The sequence below is a fragment of the Taurulus bubalis genome, assembly GCF_910589615.1.
Source record: "Taurulus bubalis genome assembly, chromosome: 7".
Taxonomy (NCBI): domain Eukaryota; kingdom Metazoa; phylum Chordata; class Actinopteri; order Perciformes; family Cottidae; genus Taurulus; species Taurulus bubalis.
The window spans coordinates 6,814,399-6,841,959 of NC_136595.1; the positions used below are offsets into that span (position 1 = coordinate 6,814,399).

General features: G+C 42.1%; 1 protein-coding gene across 1 annotated transcript in view; it reads left to right on the forward strand.

Annotated features, from left to right (window-relative positions):
* Positions 1 to 27,561, forward strand: part of brinp3a.1 (bone morphogenetic protein/retinoic acid inducible neural-specific 3a, tandem duplicate 1) — a gene marked incomplete at both ends in the record, with an annotated part of 44,088 nt that overhangs the window by 10,237 nt on the left and 6,290 nt on the right. The window contains 5 exons of the mRNA XM_079221064.1: positions 5,613 to 5,803; positions 7,469 to 7,653; positions 21,917 to 22,022; positions 22,431 to 22,667; positions 27,037 to 27,259. Of these exons, the coding sequence (XP_079077190.1) occupies positions 5,613 to 5,803; positions 7,469 to 7,653; positions 21,917 to 22,022; positions 22,431 to 22,667; positions 27,037 to 27,259 (942 nt within the window). The remainder of the gene's footprint in view (positions 1 to 5,612; positions 5,804 to 7,468; positions 7,654 to 21,916; positions 22,023 to 22,430; positions 22,668 to 27,036; positions 27,260 to 27,561) is intronic.

Below are 27,561 nucleotides of genomic sequence, written 5' to 3' on the forward strand. Positions count from 1 at the left end.
AAAAGTCCACAGTGAGGTAACAATAGAACCGGATACAGTTTATTTGGGTCCCTGTGGTCGGCGAGAGACATATTTTAAACATATTCTGTTTAAAAAAGCAGCTCATTTGACTGCAGCAGGGTTCTGACAATCTGTCCCCCGTGCAGTCCTGGTTCCCTTCCTTCGAGCTGGCCCAGCAATGCATCCTGGGCCTCCAGCAGCGGGGCGTCGGTGTTGGCTCCCCGCTGAACTGGCGGAGCAAAGCTCTGTCTGGCTGAAGGAGGTGTCTTCTCTCCAGCCAGAGATGGCAGGGAAGTCGGTCCGCGGTGGGCTGATCACTGCTGGAGGCCCCGCTGGAGTTTGGGTTGAAGGACTTTCTGTTGAACCTTCATTCTTTTTTTTCTTCTTGTTTTGTGCCGATATAGAAAAAGCCAATCTTCTCCTTGATGGTCTCGTTTACTTTTATAGGTCATATAGAGGCAATGCTATTACATTGAGACTGTTTGGTAACCAGGTAAAAGTTCCTTACAGTCACATTAAGGGCTTTGGTTGCTTAGACCTAGTGTCTAGTGCTCGTGATAAGAAACCAGTGTTAAATTCCTCTGATTTCTAAAAACGCTTTGCAGGACTTAAACAGAGTGTCCAGGAGCAAGGGTTGTCTGCTTTTAAAACTCCTAATATGTAACAGAATTCTTACGTGCAATGGAAGTCAAATGTGCTACTTAATTAAATAAAGGCTCAATGCTGCACTGGTGAAATTAGAGTCAGTGATGCAATTAACTTCCTCCCCTGTAAACCACTGATATGGCTCAAAATAAATATGCATTAATTACCGTACATAAGAATAGAAGTAAAACAATGCCTGCCTTGCCATCCGCAGTTTCTCCATTGTGTACGTATTGTGCATTTGCTTTTGTAAACCACAGTTTGAATGCGGAGTTTTGGTATTAAACACATTTATCTGGACCTAACTGCTGTAAAGTCATCACACGATATCGGAGTAAAACAGCGAGGAAATGAGAGCTGGAAGAAAGCGCGTCTTCAAAGGGAACCAGCCTGCTGCTCAGAACACTGTATGTATACATCATAATAATCTGAAACCCCCGCAAAGACAATTTGAGGATCTGTTTTTTTTCTTCAATTTTCTTTCTCTGAGAAATTCAAATGTTCCCATGAGTTCAAATGTCTGCTATATTAATGCGTTGAATGTTAAATACAGCTCCCTTCACACTAGGAGTCATAGAGGTCATTCATGCTCGATTAATTAATGTGCAGCCAATGAGGTATTTTAACCCTAAATTATGCGGATATATCTCTAATATAAAAAATAATTTGTGTGCACATATGGAAGACATTTTTTGACATTTTGATCGCATACAATTTCATCTGAGACGGTGGCAATTTCAGTAGGTGTGATTATTCTGTGCAAACTAATTTCCGTGTCACGGAGGTTCGGTGTTGTGCATCAATTACTTGACTCTTACATTTTCCTCACAGTTATATATGACATTAACCTAATATAGCTTGTTTTGTGCCTGAAGTTTAAAGGCTGTGTGGCGGCCCTGGATGGTTTCCAGACATTTTACAGAAATATGAAGCAGTCTTAACATCGCTTGTGGGCTTTTTATTAACCAAAAGGGTCAGGCTTTCACCCGGCAGAAGGCCTTTATATAGACACACCCTTGGGTATTCTTTCACCAAGAATAATGACATTGAGGCTGATCTCACCAATAGTGTATGTGGGCCAGCGCCTCTGTAATTGTTCCTTTGGTATACAACAATATCACATAATACAGTTCCAGTATAACATTCTGATGGAACTCTACTTGGTGCTTTGAAATGAAAGTCGTATAAGCGAGTTGCTTGTATGCTACAGTCGTTATCTTTTAACTGCATTACAGACGGCTCCTTTGAGCTGAGAGGCAGTTTAAAAAAAAAATTCAGATTGAAAATTGATTTAGTGTGTGCTCTCTTGTTATTAACATACACCACGATGTGTCATGTGTGTAGCATTTAATTTTCTTACGATAATGTTCCTGTTAACGCGCCTCGAGGGATAACATCAGCAATAGCCGACGCTCCCTGAGCCGCTCAGCCACACGCCGCTCTGAACTGACACGATCTGCATCGCTATGCTCGGCAGCGTGTTTTTGACTGCATCGCTGGGTTCTTCGCCGGGTTGATTCCTTGATTTGTTATGTTGGGCACCGAGTGGCACCCTCAGGCTGCCTGTAAAGCTGTGATGGATCTGAGACACCTGGGCTGTGATGGACAGGTAGCAGGATATGACCCCACTGCGCTCTGATCACGGGCCCTGCCTCGCCTCCTGGTGCACGGCGCTCCAGCCTGCTCAGGGGGGGAGGGTGTGCCGATGGGTAGAGGTGTGGCGAGCCCCCTGCTGCTCGGAGTTCCGGGTGAAATTAAACCTGTGTGTGTGTGTGTGTGTGTGTGTGCATGCATCTGAGAAGAGTTAATGATGAAGTAAACCTGCAGTCTTCCATGAAACACAAAATTGGCATATGTGTGTGCCGTGCAGATGACGTTGTATAGAAGTCTTCGACCGTGTGTGTGTGTGTGTGTGTGTGTGTGTGTGTGTGTGTGTGTGTTAGGGCTGTGCGATATACCGGTCACAGTTTTCCGTACAGTATGAATTTTTCATAAACCGTCATACCGGTCGCCGCTGTTTGGCAGGCAACAACATTTAATGTTCACAGCTTGAAGCTGCAGGAGCAGTGGACCAAGCTACTTACGTCTCATGTTAACTCATTTGACTCAGGGTGTGCAAAAAAATGACATCGCCAAAAGGCATGCTGGGGGGGCTTTACCCATCATGCCTTTTGCACACCCTGAGTCAACTTCTATCCGTGAGACGTAAGTAGCTCAGACCGCTGTACACGTATCTGTGACTGTAAACATTATATGTTGCTGCCGGCTGAAGAATGACAATAGTTGTTACGGCCGCGCATGCGCCACTAGTATCAAGGGATTCCCCTGGGTCCTAAATCCCTCCAGTTTAGCTCCCTATGTACCAATCAAGACAGATGGCGGTGACGGTCCTTTTCGGCGTCAATAAATGAATGTGTTTATTTGGAAAAAAAATACCGTGATGTACCGTGAAACCGCCAGAATCTTACAAAATACTGTGATTTGCGTGCGTGTGTGTGTGTGTGTGTGTGTGTGTGTGTACGCCGCATCCTCCGGTTTAGCGGTGGCACCGGTTCTAAACGTCCGTCAGCGGGCAGCATAGCGAGGCTTTGTGTGTCGATCACAGTTAAGTTCTCCCTCTTTCTCTCTCAGTTCTTCAGCCGGCCCCAGCGGACGCGGAGAAGCACTAATGGCCACTCGTTACAGGGAAGCGCAGACATGAAACGGGCCTTAATGAGATGTTTTCAGTTTTGTTTTTTTCTCTGGGGGTCATTGTTATTGGTGAGAAATTGATTGGCAGCTGGCCTGCGCCCATGGGGGCTTCTGGGATATTCTGGGCGATAGCAAAGTTGTTGCAGCAAGGGCAGCTTTGTTTTCGATGATAGCAGCTGTGGGGTTTGTGTGTGTGTGGGTGTGTGTGTGGGTGTGTGTGTGTGTGTGGGTGGGTGGGTGCGTGTCTTCGCATGAGGGATATGGTGTTGGGGGCTTTATTTATGTAAGACAGAGACGGACATCCAGGAACCAAAGTTCCCATTTGCAAGCAAGTGTTTAAAGATATTTTTAATTGTTGGAATTTTTTTTGTCTCATAAACCATTAAAGGCATTTCAGGCATGTGGCGGTTGTCATATAGATTATGTAATGCTGATGAGATTGAAAATCGTCACTGGCATATTGCACATTTTCTGGAAAATCAATTGAGACTCCATATAGATGTAATAACGTGATGGCGCTGTCCTCTTTTTTTTTTGTGTGGCTAATCCAGTGAATGAAATGCCTTTTTACAATGAAAAAAAGAAACAATGTAATATATCTAATGTAAGAGATACCTCGCCTATTTCACCTTCACTAATCAATCAACCTATGTATAATCAATACTTCACCCATTGTTATCTTATTTTGCATCACATTTACGGTGTGGTTCGGTCCTGTTTAGGGCAGTAACAGGAAGCTGTTTGAAGCATTAAAGCTCTGATTAACCCACTGCACACTACCTGCCCATCACCAAACTGCTCAACCACTAGCTGGTGAAGAAAGTGGAGCACATTGCAGCTAATGAACCAGATTTCTTTCTCAGGAGTTGGTTGAGACCAAACAAGAGTTTAAAGGCGAGTTAATACTTTGACTTTCAGTCATTCAGCCGACAGAAACCCAACGTTAATGTTGCTCCACGTCTGCATGTATCGTAGTATTCTTTGCCCTTGTTTGTTAGGAACAGACGACTGTCATATTGACCAATAAACTGTAACTTTGGGATCCAAAATAGCAGAAAATTAAGACGGGCGGTGGCTGCCAGTCTGTCTTGTTTCAGCATCTTCCGGAACGCATCTACGTTTAATCAAATCAAGATAATACAGATATTGATTGAATGGTTGAGCGTTGAATGAATTCTTTGTTGATTGTCTTTGTAACAACTGTAATCAAGTCTGAACAAAGTGTTTGATTGTTTCTTACGGTATAAAGCGGTATGTTTTGTGTCGCAGCCGCTCTCTGACATACCGTGGTGTGTTTCCGCATGCTAATCCCACCTATTGCAGCCTCACAAAGCAAACGCGTACTCAACCTCAAAATTCATGTCAGATTTGAGGTCCTTTTTTTTTCTTCCAAAAGACAAGTAACCAGCTGCCCAACAATAATTGAAAGGCCTTGCATTTCTCCCCTGTTTGCTAGGTGTAAAACCATGTTTGCTTTTTACCAGCTGCATTTGAATGGTGCTAATCTATGCATCAAGCAGCAGCACTCTGTCTGCAATTGGTAGATAAAGGCAGCTGGCATGCTCCGAGGCCAGGATGAATATCAAACGGCTTCAGATGAAGCCTGTTCCCTCCAAAAGAGGCCCTGAAAGCAGCAAGACTCCATCCATGATTATAGCCCAACTGCAGAGCCTCCAATAGTGACTCGAGATGAGGAAAGATTGCGCTATTATTTAAAATCGCTGGAGAAATACAATGTTTTTCAATGTGGTGCAAAGCAATCCTGCATGCGAGCTGGAGGTAGAAATGGCATGAGACCATTCATCAGCAACACTTTACTTTAAGTCCCTGTATAGCTTTCATAAGCAGGATACAAATTGACATGAAATTATGTTTTATTTAGTCGTTTGAATCTATAAGGACATTTGTATGGTTTTTCTCTACTTAGAGTATGTGTCAATAATGTAACTTCTTATGTGAATTGCTTTGCACCACAGAGAAAACATTGTGACCCATTCATGTTAAAAAAAAAATAGGACACAAGATTCCCTTCGAGGTTATGAAGACAACATATTTTACATCTGGCAAGCAAAAGACCTGAATATGAACCTCCTCGTGAGAGACACAAGCTGTGCCTTTTCCACTTTAAATCGCAACAATGCACCTTTTCAAGAAGCAGAAAACAACCCTTTCAGGTAGAAATGGTACAATTAGTCCCTGCATTGTCCACATAATGACTGGTAGCATTCATACGTGTCCTTTACTCACTCTTAGCATGTGTTTCTGTGACATTGCAGGGAGTTTGGCCGCTGGAAGGTGAACAGCTTGGCCCTGGAGAGACAGGAGAACAATGGCTTTTCCTTGCCGCTGGACCCCGAGTTCCTCCAGACCATTAGGCAGCTGGGCAGGAGGCCCGGTCTCGGCGCCATCACGGACAACATCATCAGGAAATACGGAACCCACTTTCTGCTCTCCGCTACACTTGGAGGTAAATAAAACATCCTTGCTTTTATTAACCTACCTTAACACCAGGGAACAGGAAGTGTTTAAACGGTGAGATTTAGGGCGCCTGTGTGGCCCAAGACAAACCTATTGAGGAACGTAGCTAAACACAAAGCAATATACTGTATTTAGTAATTGTTTAACTCTCGAGATCTTTACTTTGGTGACCTCCAAACTTGAAACATCACAGTCAGGCAGCGATACATTTGAAGAACTATGTTATAAATATGCATAAAAAAAGTAAAAAGGGCTCATGGGACTTTTATTTCCCAAGTAGCATCTCATATCCCAGACCACCGTGTCCTAAATTGGGAGCTTTCTCTACTCGTCCTTCCTTGTGGCTGTCAGATGAAGGAGAATTGTCATGAGCGTAATCTTGGAAGGAAAAAAAAAAACTTTCTTGTGTGCTCAAACAACTAAATATTTGATTAAATGTTGCCTCTGCTGTTACTGAGGGGTTTCTTTGTTGCTTAGTCTTAGCACATATTCCCTGATTCAACATGTAAAATCTATGTTTGGAGTTGTGAAACAGAAATGTCAGAGGATCCTCCACAACAATAGATGTGAGTTATCCAGACACGTGTAGTGTGCAGCAAAGCTCCTGTGGCTATCTGCTGCACAATCTTCTCCCAGCTCCTCTGCTGGCTCTTTTCATCCCTTGTCTCTTGTGCACAAACTCTCAAAGCAATGATGAACACCAACAGTATTTAAAATAGACTGGAAAGGCAATCGAGTGCATCGTGAGTTGCAATTAAAAAGAAAGTACATGAGTGTCCTAATATAACCTCGCCTCAAACCAGTGTTAAGGCATATACAGTATATGGATAGTGTTTTTATGGTGCTTTATGTAGCATTTTTTTAAAGAAATACATAGAGATTAACTGGGATTACATTGTTATTAATAATAATTGTAAAAAGAAAAATATGTATTGCTAACTTTGAAAGTTAAGCTGTTTTTCCCAAAATAATTCTCTTATTGCAATGCTTTTTCCCAGAGAAATAAAATGTGTCTATTTTAGAAAAGAAGCTTGTTGCAATATAATTAAGATAATTATACCATTGCATACCGGTCACTTTATTAGTATTGGATACACATGGTTGTTGACAGAAATCCGGAGTCAATAATAGACAAAGTAAATTATTAAAATGGTGGAATTGTCTCTTCACACTGTGTGCTAACCCAGTGGTTCTCAAATGGTGGTACGTGGACCCCTGGGGGTACGCGAAGGACTCCCGAGGGTACGTGACATTTGTAAAAAAACAAAACATAAACTGAATGGTATATGCTCTATAATAAACGGCATAGTGCTGTGTTTGTGCTGGTTAGGGGTTACTTGGCTGAAAACGTATTTCACATCACTGAAAAAAGGTTGAGAATCACTGAGCTAACCTTTATCTATACCCAATGCACTGTATGTTTGTTCTAATGCATCTCCACATTAAAAGCACATTCCCCATAAAACCTAATGCTGTTAGAAGGGATTTCTCCATCGATCTTTCACTCTTTCCACCGTTCGTCAATACGTTGTCCTTCGAAGGCTTTGCCTCCGTTTGGATTGAAAGACTTGTTCCATGAGAGCATTTTGTGTCTGTGTTGTCGGGGATGAGTCATTAATGAAGTGTGCGTATGTCTCCGTGTGCGTATTCACAGGGGAAGAGTCATTAATGATCTTTGTGGACAAGCGGAAGTTGAGTCGGACGTCTGAAGTGAGTGACTCCAACGGCACAGCTGTGACTCTGGAAGCTCTGCACCAGCTGGCCGCCTCCTACTTCATCGACAGGGAGAGCACCCTGCACAAGCTGCACCACATCCAGATCGCCTCCACTGCCATCAAGGTAGCAAACAAGCTTGCTTCTTAGTAAAAACAAAACAAACGGGTACTCGTTTGCCAGAGTGTTAAATTGCCACCATTGTTGGATTTTTTTTTATTTAATTTTTTATTTCCAGCCATTTCATGGGGAGCTCGATTTTTGTTGTTGTTTTAATTGTTTTTGTTTTCAAATCAAAAGGTCTTGATTTGTTCATTCACTTAATAATTAGTGAAATCACGGCCAGCGTGTCACATTTGAGTAGAAACCCCACAATTCTCAGGTTTGGCTCATTTTAATGAGACAAGCTATTATCGCCTTCTAATCAGGGTCCAGTTTTTTTTTTTTTTCCCTGTCTCTGTGAATTTAGTGTCCTCCTTTTTTTAGCCTTTAGGATTCAGTCTACACCCCTGTAACCATTATATTTTTACTGGCTGACATTACAGAGTCAGAGTTATTAAATTACTGACCTACACGACACTGCAGTTTATATAAAACAATATAATGATAACAGAATGTTATGGGATCTTTACGATGAAATATTGACTCGTATTGTCTGACGGTGCATAATGAATGCTATAACATCCACATAGTTATTTTTTTTTTTTTAAGCCTTGTACATTTTTCTGATAGAAGACATTGATGCCGCTTGGACAAGACTCAAAGATTACAAAAACTAACAGTCAACAAAACATATTCTTGTTGTTTATGAGCTTATGTTTTTGAGACAACGATGGTACGTGGGCTTTCCTCTGGGAATACGTTTTGGGAAAATAATTAAAAAATCACTCCACAGTAGTACCTGCCAAGTACTTACCACTTACTTCCAATTACTGTATGCAGTTGGCGACCCATCAACAGGCCCTCAGTGGGCCACCGGCCTGCTTCATATGCAGAATGTCATCATGCTGCAGACTATTAAAACATAATCTTAAGGACATAAAGCAGACTGAACCCTCTATAGGGAATGATGAACTTCAGCTGCTTTCCTTCCATTTTTAATTAATGAACCCTTCATAGTGAATGCATTTTAAGACCTCACCTAATGTTCCAGCCAAAAAACCCAGCGGCAGTACGGATAGTTTCACCGGTTACCTCGGGTCACTTACGGAGCCAAACTCCTCCGAATACATATTTCCACGGTGCTAAAAGGGACAATTATCGAGATAAAACCTTTAGTATGAAAATCTCTGCTACTTAGTAGATTTACTGTGCATTAGATCTGAAAAACCATGAGCCAAATGTGTCTGCAGTGGTCTTTTTTTATTCCATTTTTTTTTTTAAACTGCCTTACCCCTGTTTACTCTTATAATGCTGGATGCTTCATATTTATGTTAGATTAAATTAGGCACATGCATCCTAATTGGCTAAAATGTCAACATTGGCTTGTCACTGTTTTCCAAAATCGTTCCAAATCACCGAAAACCTACATTGTGCGGGAATTATTGTGATTTAATTTAAAACTTCTTCATTAAGGTCACGTTATAGCTTCATCATCATTGTTCAGTAATAACTACTTGATAAAGTCTAAGGAATTAAACATAAATCAGTGTTGACTTGCTGTAGAAAACGGGAGACAAACAGTGGTCTTTCGTTTTGAAGTCCGAGATTTAATATTTATTTTTTTAAACCGTCCATCATCCCTTTGTGGAATACATCCCCCCTTTCTCTGCTCTGGACAGACAGGAGTGCATGGCTGCTACAGGGCTCGGTCACGTTAACATAAACATGTCATTTCAGGGCATCTCCCCTGCAGATTGGCCCATTCTTGTGTGGTACAACTCCCCAAGTGGCTTCCAGTGTCGTTGCTTTGCTCAGCTCAGGTCTATTTGTCTGTGACTGTGAGATATATCAGCATTTCTTACAGCTACATTTCTAGTGACAAGTGTTTCCATTGCTTGCTCTGAATTTTGGCATTTTATTTTCTTTGCACCTAGAAATCGTGTTTTTTTTTAACACGATGATATGGTGGTACGATGATATAGGGCAGTGCGGTATACCGGTACCGCACACTGGTTCAACCGATATACCGGTTTCAGATTTCCATACGGTATGAAGACGTAACAACTGTTGTTGCTCTACGGCATGCAGCATATTTTATTTTTCACAGCTAAATGCTGAGATCGCAGCGAAGCTACTTACCTCAGGGTTCTAACTTCAGTCATGGTTTAAAAATACACCGCCGAACTGCATGCTGGGACAGGCCGGTTGCAGCAAGTTGGGTGGTGAATAGCTGTTTGTGTGGCGTGTCTTCTGGTCTGTCTCTTCCTGTTTTTTTGTGTGTGAGCTGTACCCAGCATGCAGTTCGGCGCGTCATGAGTATTTACCAGCATTATGATGCCGGCTGTAGGATGTTGTGTCCTACAGCCGGCATCCCGTGCACCATTATGAAATAATAGCCTTGATGTGAAAAGCATTTGATAAAGTAACACAAGTTTTGATTGAGAAAGCAGAAATGTAATTCCAAACACTTTATACAAGTAAATAAACTGACTGACATCCTTCATGATAAAACATATAATGTATTCCTCGCTAATATTGCATTGTATGCACTTTGATATGACACAGGAGTATAAATGTACACAGGCACACTCCATGAGAGGATGAGAGTCCGAGCAAGGCAAGAGATCTCTTTCATCCGTGTTCATGCTCTTATATGCAATGGCGTGTTATGCATTTCAAGATATATGCTTAAGATGTAAATATCACCTTGCATCTTTTGCTGCTTTGCTACCTCCAGGGTGTGTTCATTCATCACTCTGTCAGTTGTTATCAAGCTGAATTAATTGAATTGGCCGAGTTTGCCCTTCACACTGCAGACGGAGCTCTCTGTGCTTCTCTGAGGAATCTTTCTTCCTCACGTGGCTTTAATGTGTTTACACCTGCTCGTGGTAAACAACAGATTAACGTCACGGAATGTAGGTAATATCCACAACATGCCAGAAAACACCCATCTGAGACACTGTCGGCTTCTTCAGTCTGTTCCTTCTGTCTGCTGTGATAACGCCTGCCTCTGGCTTCTTTTATTGTTGGATGTACCACCCCCAAAGCAAATTCAATGCTTTTAATCTGAACTGTATTTACATGAAAGTTCTATTCTGACATGTATGTGTCTGTGTGTGTGTATGTATGTATGTATGTATGTATGTATATATAGTATATATAAAGTTCCATATACTACTTTGTTTGGGGGCTTTCCACTCAGTCTTCATGGGCGATCTGGCTCAGGGGTCATTCTTAGTGTCATTCAGGGATCTAATGTTACAGATTTTAATTAATGGGAGCATCATGTGTCGCAATCTTCCATGGAAAACCATGTGTCTCCATTGTTTCATTGTCAGTAACACTAATGTCCATGTACGGTACATGTTGTATATTAACCATGTTCTACTAAATGTCAGAAAACCAGTGAAAACATATTTTTTTTTGAAGGTGATGTTTACAACAAAAAAAAAAGTGAAGTGAATTAAACGGGACATCCTCACATAAGAAAAGCTAGTGAGAAATGTATTTTCTTAGTGACTTAAAGCAGCGGCTCTCAACCTTTTTTGCGCCACGGACCGGTTTCATGTAAGACAATATTTTCACGCTGTGGGCGATAAATAGGACGTCATGAATTGGGCGTACTATAATGATACGACCGGCACAAGAACAAATATAAATATACAACTCACCATTACGCCGAATTAGTTTGAGCCCTGAGCTTCTGTCCCATCTTGGGGTGACGGGAGACAACGACACATGACGTGTGTTCTGTATGTCCAGTCTACTGCGCAACTTAAACCTTTAGTCCAGTCTACTCCGTAACTTAAACCTTTAGTCCAGTCTACTCCGTAACTTAAACCTTTAGTCCAGTCTACTGCGCAACTTAAACCTTTAGTCCAGTCTACTCTGTAACTTAAACCTTTAGTCCAGTCTACTCTGTAACTTAAACCTTTAGTCCAGTCTACTCCGTAACTTAAACCTTTAGTCCAGTCTACTCTGTAACTTAAACCTTTAGTCCAGTCTACTGCGCAACTTAAACCTGTAGTCCAGTCTACTGCGTAACTTAAAACCCGCTTCACAAAGACAGGGTGTTGGAAATGGAGGCAGGCTTTCAGAGCTTTTTTGGCGATCTCAGGATATTCTGCCTTGATTTTAATCCAGAACACCGGCAGAGTAGAAGCGTAATTTTAAGTTTCATTTTGAGGTAAGCCTCTTGGCTCACACTTGGATGCACAGACGGATGTATCCGGTCATTTTTCAAAATAAAACATCTTTCCGACCTTGATAATCAATCACATTTGTTATAATTAATTCTTTCTGTGCAGCCCGGTACCCGGTGCCTGGTGACCGCTGATTTAAACCACTTCAGGTGCTCAGAACTAGATTCAGAGCATATCGTCTGGCTCTACGCGACCCAGCAGCAGCAGCAGTGTTACATAGTTAACACTGTTCATCTAACGATGGGGGGCTAAATTAGCGCGACGACCCCGTCAGTCGGGAAGGCGCTATCATCTGTATCTGCCGTACAAGAGCAGTGCAGAGCGGCGGCCCTTTTGCTAGCCGCTAGCTGGGGCAACGCTCACGTGCACCAACATGCACTAAAAGGCCCACGTGGTCGACCCCGCCCGTGTAAACAAAACACATACAATGATTTTGAAGAAAACTGTCTCTTAGTATAATATTCAGACTTTTTTTTTTACTAATTTGCCTGCCAAGATTGTACACGGTGCATTAAGCAGTCATTAGCGAGCTCCAAGACAGACCTCCATTGGCAGACAGATCCGGGTCTATATGCTTCTTTCTGACGATGTGGCTGCAGCTACAACGCTAAGTTGCTCGCCTTTTCCTGAGACTCAGCCCATTTTTCATCGACTCCCTAACTGATGCCCCTCTATACAGTCCATCGGAGATAAAACTGTACGTTCTGGAAAGGGAATTGGCAAGAGGACGTTGAGCTGATTTGGCAGCCTCCACTGAACCAAAGTGCTGCTAAAAACCCATCTGATTGAGATGAATGGAGGAAGGGACCCTCTGGGGTATATTTGTTTGTGAGTTATTTCGGGTGACTGATGTAAAATATTCACAACTTCTGCTGCCTTTAATTCCGAACATGGGTTTTTACCTCACCCCAATGAAGACGGATGCCAAAACAAAGCTGCTTTTAAGAAGAGCACTGGTCCCCTGTTTTGGAGAGATAATATAGTTTAAATGGTAGAAGTGCCTGGCCTTGAGGCCTGGACGACTCAGTGCAGCAGCATTGGAAAATAATCAAAGACGGGAAAAATGAGATAAGAGCGCCGGGCAAAAAAACCCATCTCTGCTGTTACATAGTGTGATGAATCAGCCCCTCCATTTTTGTAATTTCCTCTGAGAGCCCCAATCATTTGTCAAACATTTTGCGGGATGAGTTAAGGTGTCATGTGCGACTGCACAGAAGAGATGAGACGAGGACCGACGGGCTTTATTCAGCGGGCCTTTTAAGCCCAGGATTGGGGGAGCGGCGGCGGCGGCTCCGCAGGAAATTCTGCATCAATCAACAAGCTTACCTTTTTGATTTGCAGCCCAGGCGCCTCCGTATTGAAGATTCATTAAACTAAAGTTCAGGAGGAGAATATCATCGACGGAGGAGGAGAAGCAGCGATGAGGAATGTTTGACACGATTTGCCGCGCGAGCCTTTAGTGCTCAGTCAGCCGTGCGGCGATGCACTTCATTGTGTCGGCGTGGAAAAGAACACGAGCAAGAGTCGGGCTCCAGAAATCAGATTACGGCTGCCGAGGAACCGGTTTCAGAGAACACGGCTGCCTGAGTTTCGGGGACAGTTCGATGGCAGGACAAAACAAATCGCTCCGTTATCACAAGCGTGGATGAATAATTCATTACCGGCAGATGTTTTTTTCCTCTTCTTCATTATTCAGAAAGAAACATAAATGTCCTTTCTTATGGTCTCTTCACCGTGTCTTCAACCCCTTTAACCTTTCAACGGGATCCACAGGTTTCCTCTCAGTGATACGTGGAGGGTGAAGAGGCCACAGATAATTGAATGGGATGAGTAAACGGAAGATAGCTGCAAGTTTACTCTGATATCTGACCTGCAATGTCAAGAATTCACTTCTTTGAGCTATTTCTATTTAACCTGCAGTTGGTTCAATGAAAAAAAAAAGTGCAGAATCATATTAGCTCATTTGGCTTCTTTTCAAGTTACTGATACTTCCTGTAAAATAGCATTGCTTTCTGTAGCTTCCCTTTGAGAGTCTCAGTGAGCAAAGCACCACATACAGTATTAAATTCCACTTTCTTCTACCAAAGGTTCCCCTCTGCTCCCCTGTGACTTTGAGAGGCTTTTTATTTTTTCTCACATGCACACGATAATCTAATTCTGATGCTTTTTCTTGCTTATAGTTTATAAGCTTATCCCTCACTGGTTGACATTATAGTGTAAGCCAGTGCAACAAAGTGGTCTTAAAACATGCATCGAAATCCTCAAAGACTGAATAAACAGCAGGAAAACGCTCCTATCTCAGATGCAAATGTGGATTTGCAAATCTCCCTCTCCCGTGGTGATTAAGCCAACGACAATTCTTGAAGGTGCAGCGAATGATGCGATTCTGAAATGAACCGTGATTTTCATGAAACATTTAATAGCTGTCTTTTTTTCTTTTCTTCTTCCAGAAAGCAGAAAGTGCAGCCATTTAAAGCTTGTTGTTGCTCATTCTGACAACACAAGCTCACTAAGTGACATTTTATGCCGTTTATTCATACTCGAGATTTGCTGAAGTGATGAATCTCCTTCAGTAAAATGCTCTCACCTAACCATTCTTATAATAATATTAAAGCCTTACATTTTTAAATAATAGATGTGCCTCAGAGCCGTGTGTATCAGTGGACCACGTTAACAGGCTAAGTGCTGTGCTGCCCTTCCACGGCCCCACACCAACAGTGCAGAGCCTCTCATCCATCTATACACTCTGCAGGACGAGGCATAATCTCATTTAGATTATACTGGTATTTTAATTGCCAACTTGTAGCATCATGTCTTCGCATCGTGTTCATTTTATTCAATTTATCAAGGATAAATATTCAGTTAAATCAGACATTATATCTCGGTAACTTCCTACTCGGTCTAGTGAGGGAGAACACTTTAATACATGTGTTTTATTGATATATTTTACATTTCCTACGCATTTATCTTCACATATTTTTTTGTGTGTGTGTGTGTTCTTCTTTCGTTGTATTATCCTGCCTTCTATATTTGCTGTAGTTATTTCCCACATAAAGCATGTTTGAACTCCAGAGTGTTCTAGTGGGATCTCTCTCTCTCTCTCTCTCTCTCTCTCTCTCTCTTTCCCTCCGCTGTAAAGCTAGCAGCTGAGCAGTTAAATCCAGTTACGGTGCCAAACACTGGCTCTGGCCTGCTCCAATAGCTGAAAGGACTCGTCCTGAGACAGCGCTGGTCCGTTGTGTTGTCTGAGAGTGGAACTATGTCAACTTTCCAAGCAGCAGTGTTTGGCAGCAGGCAGAGCCACATGTTCACCGGCGCGGTGTAACATGAAGGACTGACTTGAGAGCGTTCACCTGCTGCTTGAATACGCACATGGGGTGAGAAATTAAAGAGGAAAGCGTCGACGCTTCAAGGCACGAGGGCTCGGGGAATGGTTTGATGAAAATGATAAATCATCTATGCTATGGCATTAACAGTCATCAGATCTTACCACAGTTGAGCAGTTATATTAGATTTAGGACAGCTGTGTGAGGCTGCGTTCACACCGGAACGTGCGTCACTCACGCTAGCCCCGCCATGTCGATACCAACGTCTATTATCCATCAACGCTCAAAATAACGGAGGCAGGAATAGGGCGGCGACGATGCTGCTTATAGACGGTCCATGGGCTACACCCATATTTTCTACAGTATTTTTAATTTGCGTCTTTGTATGTTTACAAAGACAGACAGGGCTCTCCACTAAAACACCACATATATTTGGGATAAAATGACATGCATTCCTCTAATAGAGCCCCAGAGAAGCTCCGTGTTGATCAACCACCGCCCTCAGATACTTTATGGAGATTCTTCCAGTGATTTGTCACCCATCTGAAGTTAGCGCTCCTTTTTCCTCGCTGTGGGGCAATATTCTATATGCCCATATGAAGATTGTGAAGCTTAGCACTAATCTGATAAGAGTTGTATTTATTTAGCTTGCCAGCTTAAACATGTGCTTGTTCACGGATTCTGTGCACAATGGTGATTTGCAGAAGACATAGAGATTCAGCCCAGGAGGAATATGGCTTTCCTCTAATGCAAAACTGAAATGGGCTTTGGGAATTCATTAACATTGATCATTTGCTTTTTTTGGAAACAACTTGGTCCATGGTAACTCTGTTATTTTTATTTTTCATATTGCGATTAAAAAAAACAAAAAAACGCACACACTCTCCTTTTACCATGAGATACATTTGCATCCATATAAGTCAGCCCGAAATACATTTGAATAAGCTAAAGATTTTAGACTCTAGAGGTTACACAAGATCTATTTTCAGGATTAATTAAATCTAAAGGAGCATTTAGACAGTGAGAAGACATCAAAAGGCAAGCCTAGAGGGCAAAGAGAAATTCATAGTGATACGATAAACAAGTCACGTCCACAGCATGTGTAAGCATCGCAAACTGCTTATTCTAGGAAAGCCTTTAAGTGCAATTAAATGTTCCATTAAATGCAGCTGTTAGTTATTTCAACACAGTCAGCACAATTATTTTGTACTCAATTATGGCACATTAATAATTCCCCCACCGACTGATCTTGTCTATTTGCATATCACATTGTTGGAATCACTTGTATGTTTTCTGGCTTTTAGAAATAAATAAAAATCCCAGTGGGGTCTGGAAAGTCATGAAATATACAAAAATGATTTTTCTTTTTGGGGTCGATTTCTAATAGAGAAGGCTGACTGTGCACACATGCTCTGCTCCACTGGGTTCTTTTTGCAGATGGTCTCATTGCTATGCATAGAAAAGCCATCTTTAGATTTGCATTTGGTCAATTTTCCCCTTTTAAGTTGGACATCTGTCTGTGTTAGAAATTAATCTGTGGATCCCTACGGAGGTCGCTCAGATTTTAATTAATTGTGTTAACACATCAATAATAAAAAAGAAGAATTGAAGTCAGTTACTCTCCCTCTCCCACATCGCTCCTTCTGCCCTTCCAACCTAAAATGATGACATTGTTGTATTCAGAAGACACCATTCAAGTAATTGTACATTACTAAGCAGTGGCTCTGTTGAGTATTTTCAAGGCGACAGTCATGTTGTCCATTAAGCCCATTCTCAGTAGCGCCTGGATGGCAATTTTGGCAAATTTTGCACAAACACCCACGACGCGTCCGTCCCATGAGCGAATTTTCTCAGACTTTCCACAAAATTTCATTTAGACTGAAGGATGAACTACAATTTGATCATCAAAGGTCTCTGGAGCCTCACAAACACACTCAAGTATCCATGTGTGAACTACAAAAGTGCACCAAGCAGAGCGACCACGGTAACATACAACCCAACAATTGGCTTTTCCCCCTTAGACACCAATGCGCTGTAATGCGTCGTAAAAAAAACTGAAGAATAAGCAACGATGGTAATTGGCTCAAAGTTGTCATATAAAACATGTCATACAGTTGCGCCAAGGTGTTTTGAGAATCGTGTATAAGAGGCCACACAAAACATCATGCATTTTGCTGCAGCAGAATGTGGGACTAGCTGTGGACGGACACAGAGGTGCACACTCAATCACTCACGGACACACACACACACTCGCCACCAATCGCATGATCTCCCTGGCGGATTAAAGTATGACAGTTTCTCACAATTGTCTAAAAGGAAAAAGATAATGACATTTTTAGACCGACATGGTGAGACGGTGTGAGCAAAAAGAAAGTACAAAGAGAGCCCCCAGCTTTTATTCATCCTCAGGTCTCTCTGAATTTACTTTCTCCATTGACCTTGTAGATGTCAGAAGTAGATGTCAAACTTTTTTGCCCACAGCAGTACAAGTCTTCTTTCTCCTCCTGGCCGAACACCACAGTTGCTGTCATTAGTCTGGCAAGGAGATGTTGTTACTTGTATTGGACCGTTGGGGAACATATTAATAAAAGAAGGCACCGTCACGGTGTTTCAGCAATAATTTGCAAGTGACAACGAAAGGAGATGGATTTCCCTTCCAGTTGGCAGTTTATCTTTGCTGCCCGTGGAGCTTAAATATATGCATGCTCCAAATCAGTCTTTTGGTCAAAGATGGTTGAGCCGCGATTGTGAACAATCTAACCGTGAGCGGAGAAGGAGAGGAGGGTTTCTAGAGCGTTCTTTGTGTCTCCGTGTTTTTAGCGAAAATATGCCGTTATGTCTTTTAGCCTTTATATAGTTACATCTCTCGAGACGAACGGCAAAAGGGAACTTATTAGAAGATATTTGAGTCTCAGAAGGTGTTCTATTCACACTGACAAGTTGTCGCCCGTTGTATTCATGCTGGATATCTGCTTGACATTTGTCTGAAAACAGCCTATTTACTGCTTCATTTAGCTTACTATCCAAACGTGGGGCAATTATCGGGGTCAGTAAGCTTGCTTTGCTTGTGTTCATGTTGGCCTTTGCTCTCTTTTTTCATTTTGTACATGAATGCTCTCAGATATGTTCTGCTTATTGATCTGTTTTTCTTTTTTTTGTGTCACAGTTGTTAAAAAAAATAGCTCACCTGTGTGTAATAAAACCCAGAGCAGCAGAACTAGCAGCATGAACTAATTTGTAAACACAACTGGGATCCGTTGCCATCCTGCTCAATGTTCAAGAGGAATAGCATTAGTATAATATGTCTGCTATGCTTGCACACACTTATTGTGTTAAAAGCCCTTTTTATACAATGCATCTTCATACATTAGTCTCTGATTAATTATGACAACAGAATGCAGCTTAATGGTTATAGAAAGTATTTTTGCGTTACCATATTCAGTCAACCCACCTATTGAATCAGAGGATTTTAATTTAGAATGATTCTTTTTAAGCCAGCAAAGAATGAGCCGTGAGCTTTAATAGATTACCCAAAAGGTAATAGAAATAAACACATTGGGCTCGAGTGGAGCTGTGGATCAGTTATCTGCCTGAACAGCTTCAAAAGCTTCATTTGTTCCAGAGAATCATTTCCTCCTGGCACACCGAAGGTACTTTAAATAAAAACAGGAAGGAGACGGGTTCATTCCACTTGTCTAATGAGGAAATACAAGCGAAAAACAGATGTTATTTGATAATATAAATCATTATGTGCTGTAGATACTCTTCATTTCATTATTCTTATGTCTATAAGAGTTGTGCGAGGTCAGTTTAACTAATATTGTCTGTAAAATGTGTCTGAGGAACGTCCGGTGGTCTGTTCCTCAAGGTTCCTCAAGGTTCCTCAAGGTTCCACGCTTTGCACTACAACACCCACGCATGTTATCAGTATATTGACATTAGGGAAGCAGACTGGTCCCAGCCTTGTGAGAGAAGATGAGGACACGATTCTCCTCCTCTCAGACAAGTTAGAGCCAATTAAATGTTAGAAGTTAATGACGGAAAACCGTGTATTAAAGAGCCGAACTTCCGGCTGTTCGGGGTGTTTTTGGACGGTCAACCTGCGTGTTGACTGGACGACTGCCTGCTATCGCGATTGCAGCACTTTGTTTATGATCAAGGAAAATAAATTCCGAGAACGAGACAAGTTGTTTGGCTAAGTTCTTCCAGAGGCTACACCAGGCATCCAATAATTATTGATAACATATACAAGAAGCGTGGTTTAGTTCTTGTTTACCAAAATGGTAATTTGTTGGTATTTGTTCTCCTACATGGTTGCACCTGTTCTGAGTAAATTCACCCGACTCAGAAAAAGTGTGTGAAATCAGGTCCCCTCTCTGCCTCCAGCTGGTGCTTCCATCACTCGTGTCCAGACCTTCTTTCTGGTGCCGTTGTTGGATTGAAGCTGTCTGATATATGCCGGGATATAAATCCTCAAAACTGCAGTAATGGTTTTCCTTGACAATTATGTACACATAGCTGTTGTGTGACAGAGAGTCACATGTACACAAATGCCATAATGATGCATGGAGCGTGGATAAATAGGGTGAGCACATCCTCTATGTAGGCTGGCTGGGACATAACTCTCTCAGTGCCAAACCAGCAACTTCTGCCAACTTGGTCGGTGTTTGCAGACAAGCATTTCCTAGATTTATACAAGAATTCTCCTGGGACATGAGTAACTCATGCTAAACAAACCTGTTTAGTTATTTAATACCCTCCAACCCTCAATAGCTGGATTTTATGTGTCATACATTCTCACAAGTAGACTTCACACGTCCCACACAGTCACATCATTTGTTTCATGGTGAAACCGGCTCTACACCGTTCTCTCCTTCACTACATTGTCAGACTGGCATAGTGCAAACTGCACTATTATTAAGAGAATGGGGGGAAAAAAGGGCAACTTTGACACGATTGAAGAAATCACACCTACTGACAATAATAAACCTTATTGTAGGTCGGTTTTCAGCTCCACCACAGGCACACCAAAATTGCCAAAAATCCCTCGTTTCACCACGTAAAACAGATTGTGGACGTTGGACAGGGGTTAGTTATATGTGGATGTGGAGAAAAGAAAGCTGTAAAAAAACAAACAAAGAGTCTCTATAATGCTCTGGCAGTCTTTATGCCACCAGTAACACTAAAGTCTAGAAGATATTAAAAGGCAATACACGACCTGTTCACCCTGCTGCCGCCTGGCAAACAGTACAGACTTATCCGCTGCCGAACCACCAGACATCAGAGCACATCAGAGCAGAGCAGACTAGAATATCTATTATATATTTAATGACATACTATTGAATCCTTGTATAGACATCCATATGAAATCTACTGACGTTGGTGATCCCTTGTAGTGCTTCCATGAGGTCCACATTTTGAGTGAATTTTCTCAAAAACTATTGGACCATGTCCCCCACCAATTGTAATAATTTTGGTGATCCACTGACTTTTTATGGAACCACCATCAGGTCACAATCTTAATTGATGCAGTACTTCAACATATCCCATATATAGTTTGTCCTAATTGTTTGTGCGTTCTCCTTCAAATGTCCAGCAACACGTGTTGATCCGCTCATTGCACGCATTCAGTCTTAAAACAAACTTTTCGTCTTCACGGGAAACAACTTGGTTTAGGGTTTAAGCAACAAAACATTTGGTTCAAGCGGCGTTACTTTGTAGAGAAGAACACAACAAATAAGTTCAAACAAGCCCGCAGGAAGAAAAAAAACTATTTGACATGGTGCCCACACGGAATTTCAACTTCGGTGTGAGGTTGCATGATTACATTGAGCCAAATATACTTTTTCCTTTTGACATGCGTTCCCCTGTTGATGTGAACGAGCCTGAGGCCGAGCGGCTTGGCAGCAGGGTGAAAGGAAACGCTAGTGAGCTCGCTTGATGCGGAGGATCCTGATAACTCGGAAGTTAAACTTGTTTGTGCTCCACGTGTGGAACTTGGCCAATTTTGTATATCGGAGTCTGTTTACAGGTCTTGAAGGGTACAATATTAAAAAAAAAACTTTGTTTCCGTATAAGGCAGTTTGTTGCTCCAGAGGAAGCTGTGTCAAATCTGGTAAATCGCCTCGAGTGATCAGTCACATTGTGGGTGATGTAGGCGCCATGTTTTGACATGAAGAGGACACGTGGAATACATATAGAAAGACAACATATCTAGTTCTGCTTCATTGATAATAACAATATTAATAATAGGTTCTCCACCAATTCAATCATGGTTCCCAAACTGACAGGTGCTTTTTTAATTTTGCCAATCCTCTCACCACATCTCAGCCTGCTGTAACAATCTTGCATACCTCATGCAAAAGTTTTCATCAAGCAATTACATGAATCCTCAGGTGTGTGTATAATTGAATAGGACATGCTTACACTAGCATCACAATAGATTTTAGCATGCTATGGGCGTCAAGGGGCATTCTAATGGGGAAACACAATGTCGAAATAAATTTGACAGATGACACCACAGCTTACTCATTATGCTTTGCTCCAGGGATCCTTATCTCAACTCAATTTCCAGCCGACAAGCTCACAAAGTTTTCAGGTCAGGTCTAAGTAACGCAATAGAAGACGAGACAGTGCAGGTGTTAGTCATGTGCTCTTTCTTATAATTTTCCGTTATCTTTCCCTCTCTCTATATTTAACGCCATCGATGTGTGTTTTCTCAGTATGCATTCTTATGTGCTTCTGTTTTCCTCCCTTCAGGTGACCGAAACAAGGACGGGCCCTCTCGGATGCAGTAACTATGACAACCTGGACTCTGTCAGCTCCGTTTTGGTTCAGAGCCCTGAAAACAAGATTCATTTGCAAGGTTGGCCATTCATAATTGAACTCTCCCAATTTCTGATGGAATTGTCGCATTGTCTGTTCTTTGGCAAGTGTATAACTGCAGCATGAGAGTGTCAGAACGAATTTAGCTTCAATCACTCTTTGGCTTTTCTTCTTTCTTTTTTTTGCCGTGCATCCTTGCCGGGTTCTGAAGTGAATCCCAGTCTGTAATGATTCAGGAGCAAAAGTAGCAGAAATGTGCAGTGAAAATAAAACTTTAAGTGAATCCTAGCATATTGCATGTGACGCCAAGCATATGTCAGGCGTGGCAAAGATCTTTTGTGATATACAGATGCAGCCATCTTAGCTAATTTTCTGCAATAGCTAAAGTGCTTGCAGCTCCATATTTCTTCATCCATGTGACATTCCCATGTTTTTGTCCTTGACACAGGCCTCCAGGCCATACTGCCAGAGTACCTAAGGGCCAGGTTCGTGCAGGCAGCTCTCAGCTACATCGGCTGTAATGAGGAGGGCCAGTTTGTGTGCCGGGACAACGACTGCTGGTGCCAGTGCAAAGTGGACTACCCGCAGTGTAATTGCCCCGCGGTGGATCTGAGGGCGATGCAAGCCAGCGTGCTGAAAATCCGAGATTCCTGGAACACGGCCAACCAAGACTTTGAGGAGTCAGGTCAGCGTTCTCCTTTTTTTTTTTTTTTTGCACTCATTCATCGGCTGTGACCCTCACACTGACAGCAAATTAGACTCTATTGTTAGAGAAGCCGATGGGTAAAAAAAAAAAGACCGAAAGGCGAAACAAGGGCCAATTACATCCAATCAATGTGATGGGAATTCAACAGTACACAGAGGGGCAATTTCTAAACTAGCATCTTGCAAAGTTATAAGAAAATAACGGAGAAGGGCATTTCATGGCTATTATCTGAAGTGACTGAGATTTGATGAATTTGCACTAATAGCTGTGGTGAAATTCAATAATTGTTACCTTTTTACAAAAACTAAAGTATTGGTCTGTCTCATGACATATTTGTAATTGCCCTTTGGTAGATGTTGATGTAAACACCATTGTAAAACAATTGTTAAACATGTTGTAGATGATATTATATACAGTAGTCAAAGGGATAAACTACATATTAGGTCATTTTACAACATCATTATATTAAAAATGTCTGCGAAATCATTTGAGTCGCTCATTATCGATACATTTCTTTTGTCGGACAATCTTGTAAATTAAATGACGATGATGTACAAATGAAGGTACTTCATCAAATTTATGGGATATATGTCATAAAGCAGCTTTTTGATTGGCAACATTTTTCTCAGTTTCCCTGATACAGCCAGAAATATTAAAGGCAAAAATGTATTTACAGTTAAATCGGTCACATCCCAATGAGCTGATTCAGCATTCAAACAACTGCATTCTGAGCCTGTCTGTGTGCAGAAATTGCATTGTGCAAATCTACATTTTCAGAAAAAGAAAGGGTAGCATTTACAGTAAAGCTTTTCTGTAGAGAAGGGGAAGCTGTCCCGCCCCATAAACAAACCACAGCGGCTGTAATCTGTTAGCTGCCTCTGATGGAACCTATGATCTAACACTTTGCAGTTGATTTCCAACCATTTGATCAGTGAACCTCATTTTGTATAGCTTACCATTTTGCTCCAGGTGTTCACTTGGGATGATTCGTACAAGCTTTCAAACAAGCTTTTCGCAAAGTGATTTTATTAGCAATCAGGCACACACAGTCTGTCGCACACTTTGAACATTTACTCAAATGTTGCACCCTCACAATGTATCACACATTTGACTGAATGTTCCAACAAAGCTCTGTTTCTGTGTTCCCGTCATTATTTAAACTCTGAGCTGCATCCAGACACCCTGAGGGCATCGATTCACTCCCAGCTCTGCCTCAGGCTCTTCTTTGTGCACCTCGCTGGCTGAACGTGTCATTATATGCTCCACGCATCTGGACTAAGGGCGACGTCGTTAGCTCACAGCTGGCGACAACTTAAGCAGCAAGGTGCCTTGAGAAACTGCAGTTGCTTTGCTGAATCAAATCAAGAAAAATAAGTAAATTCCCTCGAAACCCCTGGGGATCCACTTGTGTATTTAATCGAATAAATAGAGAACAACTAACATCAGTGATTAATAAACCAGACTTGGATTGTTAAAGGAGGCTCCCACAGTCAGTTGATGGCGGACGGATTTGTTTGAACCTTCCGCTGGATGAGGGATCGATCAGCATCTTAATTCCTAAAAGGTGTACGTTTTTTCATTGCTTCATACAGTTGCATCGTGATCTTCAGTTTTTAGTCGTTATATTCATAATGGTAGACTGAAATAGACAACAGTCTAATATCTGGAGTCAGAGGGTTCAATACGGATCCATGAGACGTTACACATTCTAATATTTTGCATTTCTTGTTTAATTGATTAGAATGTCTGTGTAAAGAAGAATCTACCAAATAAGCCTCTTGGTACACATCATTGCCCTCCAACACCAATTCCATTTTAACAATGCCCAGAATGCGTCTGTTCTTCTGCCACTCCAGATCTGACAGTGACTTCTATTTTTAAAATCATACCAAAGGGAGGAGCGCTGTTAGCTTCCCGGTTCAGAGGCTGACAAGATAATAATGGTGGACAGAGAGTGGGTTTCCAGGAATGAGCGATCGTTGTCCTGGTGATAAAATAATGGTCGAGCTCAGCAGCAGCGTGCGGTTTCAACCTTCCACAGGAAACTCGACACGATGAGCAGGTTGAGCCAGTATTCTGTGTACTGTATTTTATTCATCTATATCTTCCCCTGAGAATAAAGTAGTGGACATGAAAATAAACACGGCCAACGGTTATCACCTATAATACAGTTAACAATGGTCAAATAACATGGAGGAAACCATAGCATTTTAAAATGTACATTTGTATATACTGTACCAATCTGATGAGGTACTTCGTAAAAACACGAGATTTTGAGTTCAAGGTCACTGTGACCTCACAGAACAAATCAGTGGCCATAACTTGAGAAAAGACATTAATGTAAACTCCATTTTGATGGATTGGCGGAGCACTGAAACCGCAAGTTTGCAATTGTAAATATTATTTAATATATTAGTTAATGTAATACGAAAGAATAGAATTAAATCTAAAACAAGTCGCCGCAGGTTATACGGCGCGCTAATTTATCGGTACCTGACAAACTCTCGAAACGACCACCGGTAATGAACGGAGCAAAGCAATACAAAAATAACCCTGTTTGAACATCAGAGATACACAACACGATCAAATGCTTCTGACACTCACATTTTACTCTTCATCGTTACTGTCCCCGCTGAAGCCGCAGAGGTCTTCGTCCTCTGTATCGGAGTTGAACAGCAACAGTACCGCTTCCTCATTTTGCGGCTCTTGGACCGGGATGGAGTTGGTCGATTTGACGGTGGCTTTCACGGAGTCCGTGATGTGTGCCCTCATACTGTCTATCTCTAGCATCGCCTTGTTTCGGCGGAAGAACCCGCCCGGTCGCTTGCCGACGCACTCGGTGAGCCACGCTTTCATGAGCGGCTCGTTCGTCCACCCCTTCTGGTTCACGTGCCTTTGAGGAATCATAGTGATCCTTTTGAAAACCACCTTAGGCGGAAGCTTCTCTCCCGCCGCTGTGCAGCTTAGAACGCAAGGGAAGTGCGTTTTCTCGTGCCCCGTAGTTTTCACAGTTACTGACGACTCGCTTTATTCACCGTACGAGTGAGAGGAAGATCGAAGGTCAGTGGAACCTCATCCATATTAATCACATCCTGCGGGCCAAGAAAATGCTCGGCTATTTTCTCTTTTGTGAAGTTTCTGAAGTTGGACAGTTTTTCTTCAGAGTCCGCAGGTAGCTGTCGGCAGAGAGTCGTGCGTGCTCTGATGCTTAGGCCTTTTTTTTTTAAGAACCGCCTCTGAAATCCTCAATGTTCTTTTCTGCCGCGATCGCCTTCGCTTTCAGTCGAAAAACACCACGGCCTTCTGCTTTCTGCCTGTTGATCCAGTCCTTTAGTTCGGGCCAGTGGCATTTTCTTCCCCTGAACGCTTTGTGAGACTTCTTGCATCCTGCAAGTTCTCCCTGCTTTTAGTCTCTGACGTCGAACCATGGACTCGTCGATCCCAAGTTCGAGTGCCGCAGCTCGGTTTCCCTTTTCAAGGGCCACGCCGATAGCCTTTAGCTTAAAAGCTGCGTCGTACGCGTTACGTCGTGTCCTCGACATGTTTATTTCTGGGGATGAGCGATGGCGGATGTAAATCCCAAAATGAACCGCATCCTTATTTTAGCCGCTCGGGTCAAAGTTGAGGAAAAAAGAAAAGAAAAAAGTACCGGCTTATAACCCGCATTTTACGGTATGTGGAATTCGATGAACAAACATGGAAGCCGCAACGTGTCGTTCCTTTACTCCTCAGGAGAACGTCTCTTGTTTTAATATGTAGGACACAGGAAGCCCCCCGACCCCCAGATACCCCTGTAATAGTTTTTATTACAAGCTGTTTAATCCGCTTATTAATTTCATAGGAACCTGTTATACACCTTGCATAATCACAAGGGACACCATTGACACTTAATTGGTTTTCTAATCAAACGCTACATCATCAAGATATCTTGAACTAATTAAGTAATTTTTTCTCGTCTTCGTTGAGCTTTGCATCGACTTCCCATACAACCAATCATGATAACAATGATGATGATATTGTTATCGAAGGACTCGGATGTGTAATGTGTTTGCAGTGCATTATGTTGTCAGCATACAGGATATTATGATCTGTTGTCATGTCCATAATGTTTTATCAGACTAACCGGCAAAATTAGCCCCGGAAAAGCTTTTGGCTATTCAATAATGGAAGAAAGAAATATTACCCCCTCCTAGTATTTAGTATTAGACTTTTTTTCTATTAGCATAGGAATACAACAACAGCACTTCCAGTGAGTCTCTCATTTGGTTTGACAAGATTAGCCAAGCGGGCAGGAAGTGAGTGGGTTAGTGAGAAAAGTGTTCAACTCTCATCTCCCTGTTTCTTCCAGATGAGTTTCAGAACTTCGTCCGAAGGCTTCCTACTTTCTACGCCCTGAACGCGTCCGCCATCCAATACTTCTGGAAGATGGAGCCGACCATCCACCAGCGCTACCGACAGCTAGAGCTCGGCGGCCAGCAGCTGCTGAGCAAAGCCCGGCGCATCATCAACAAGCTCTTCACTCTCAGCAAGAGGTGTCGAACTCAGCCCAGAATCATCATGCTGAGGGAGAGGTGAGAAGCTGATAAATATTCCTGCTGACTTCTTCTGTTAATACGGACGTGTAAGTGTGTGTGTATTTGTGTGTGTGTGTGTGTGTGTGTGTGTGTGTGTGTGTGTGTGTGTGTGTGTAAGCCAGCGTGTGCTTGTGCATGTGTGAAAATAAGAAGAAAAAAATATCCAAAGTCTGCATCACAAGTTATTTCAAGCGACCTGTGAACGGCAGTGCTCATTTATTCTCTTCAGCCCACTCTGTGCGCAGCACTTTGTTATCCCCTCAACTATGCATTATGCAAATAATCCATACAATACGTTG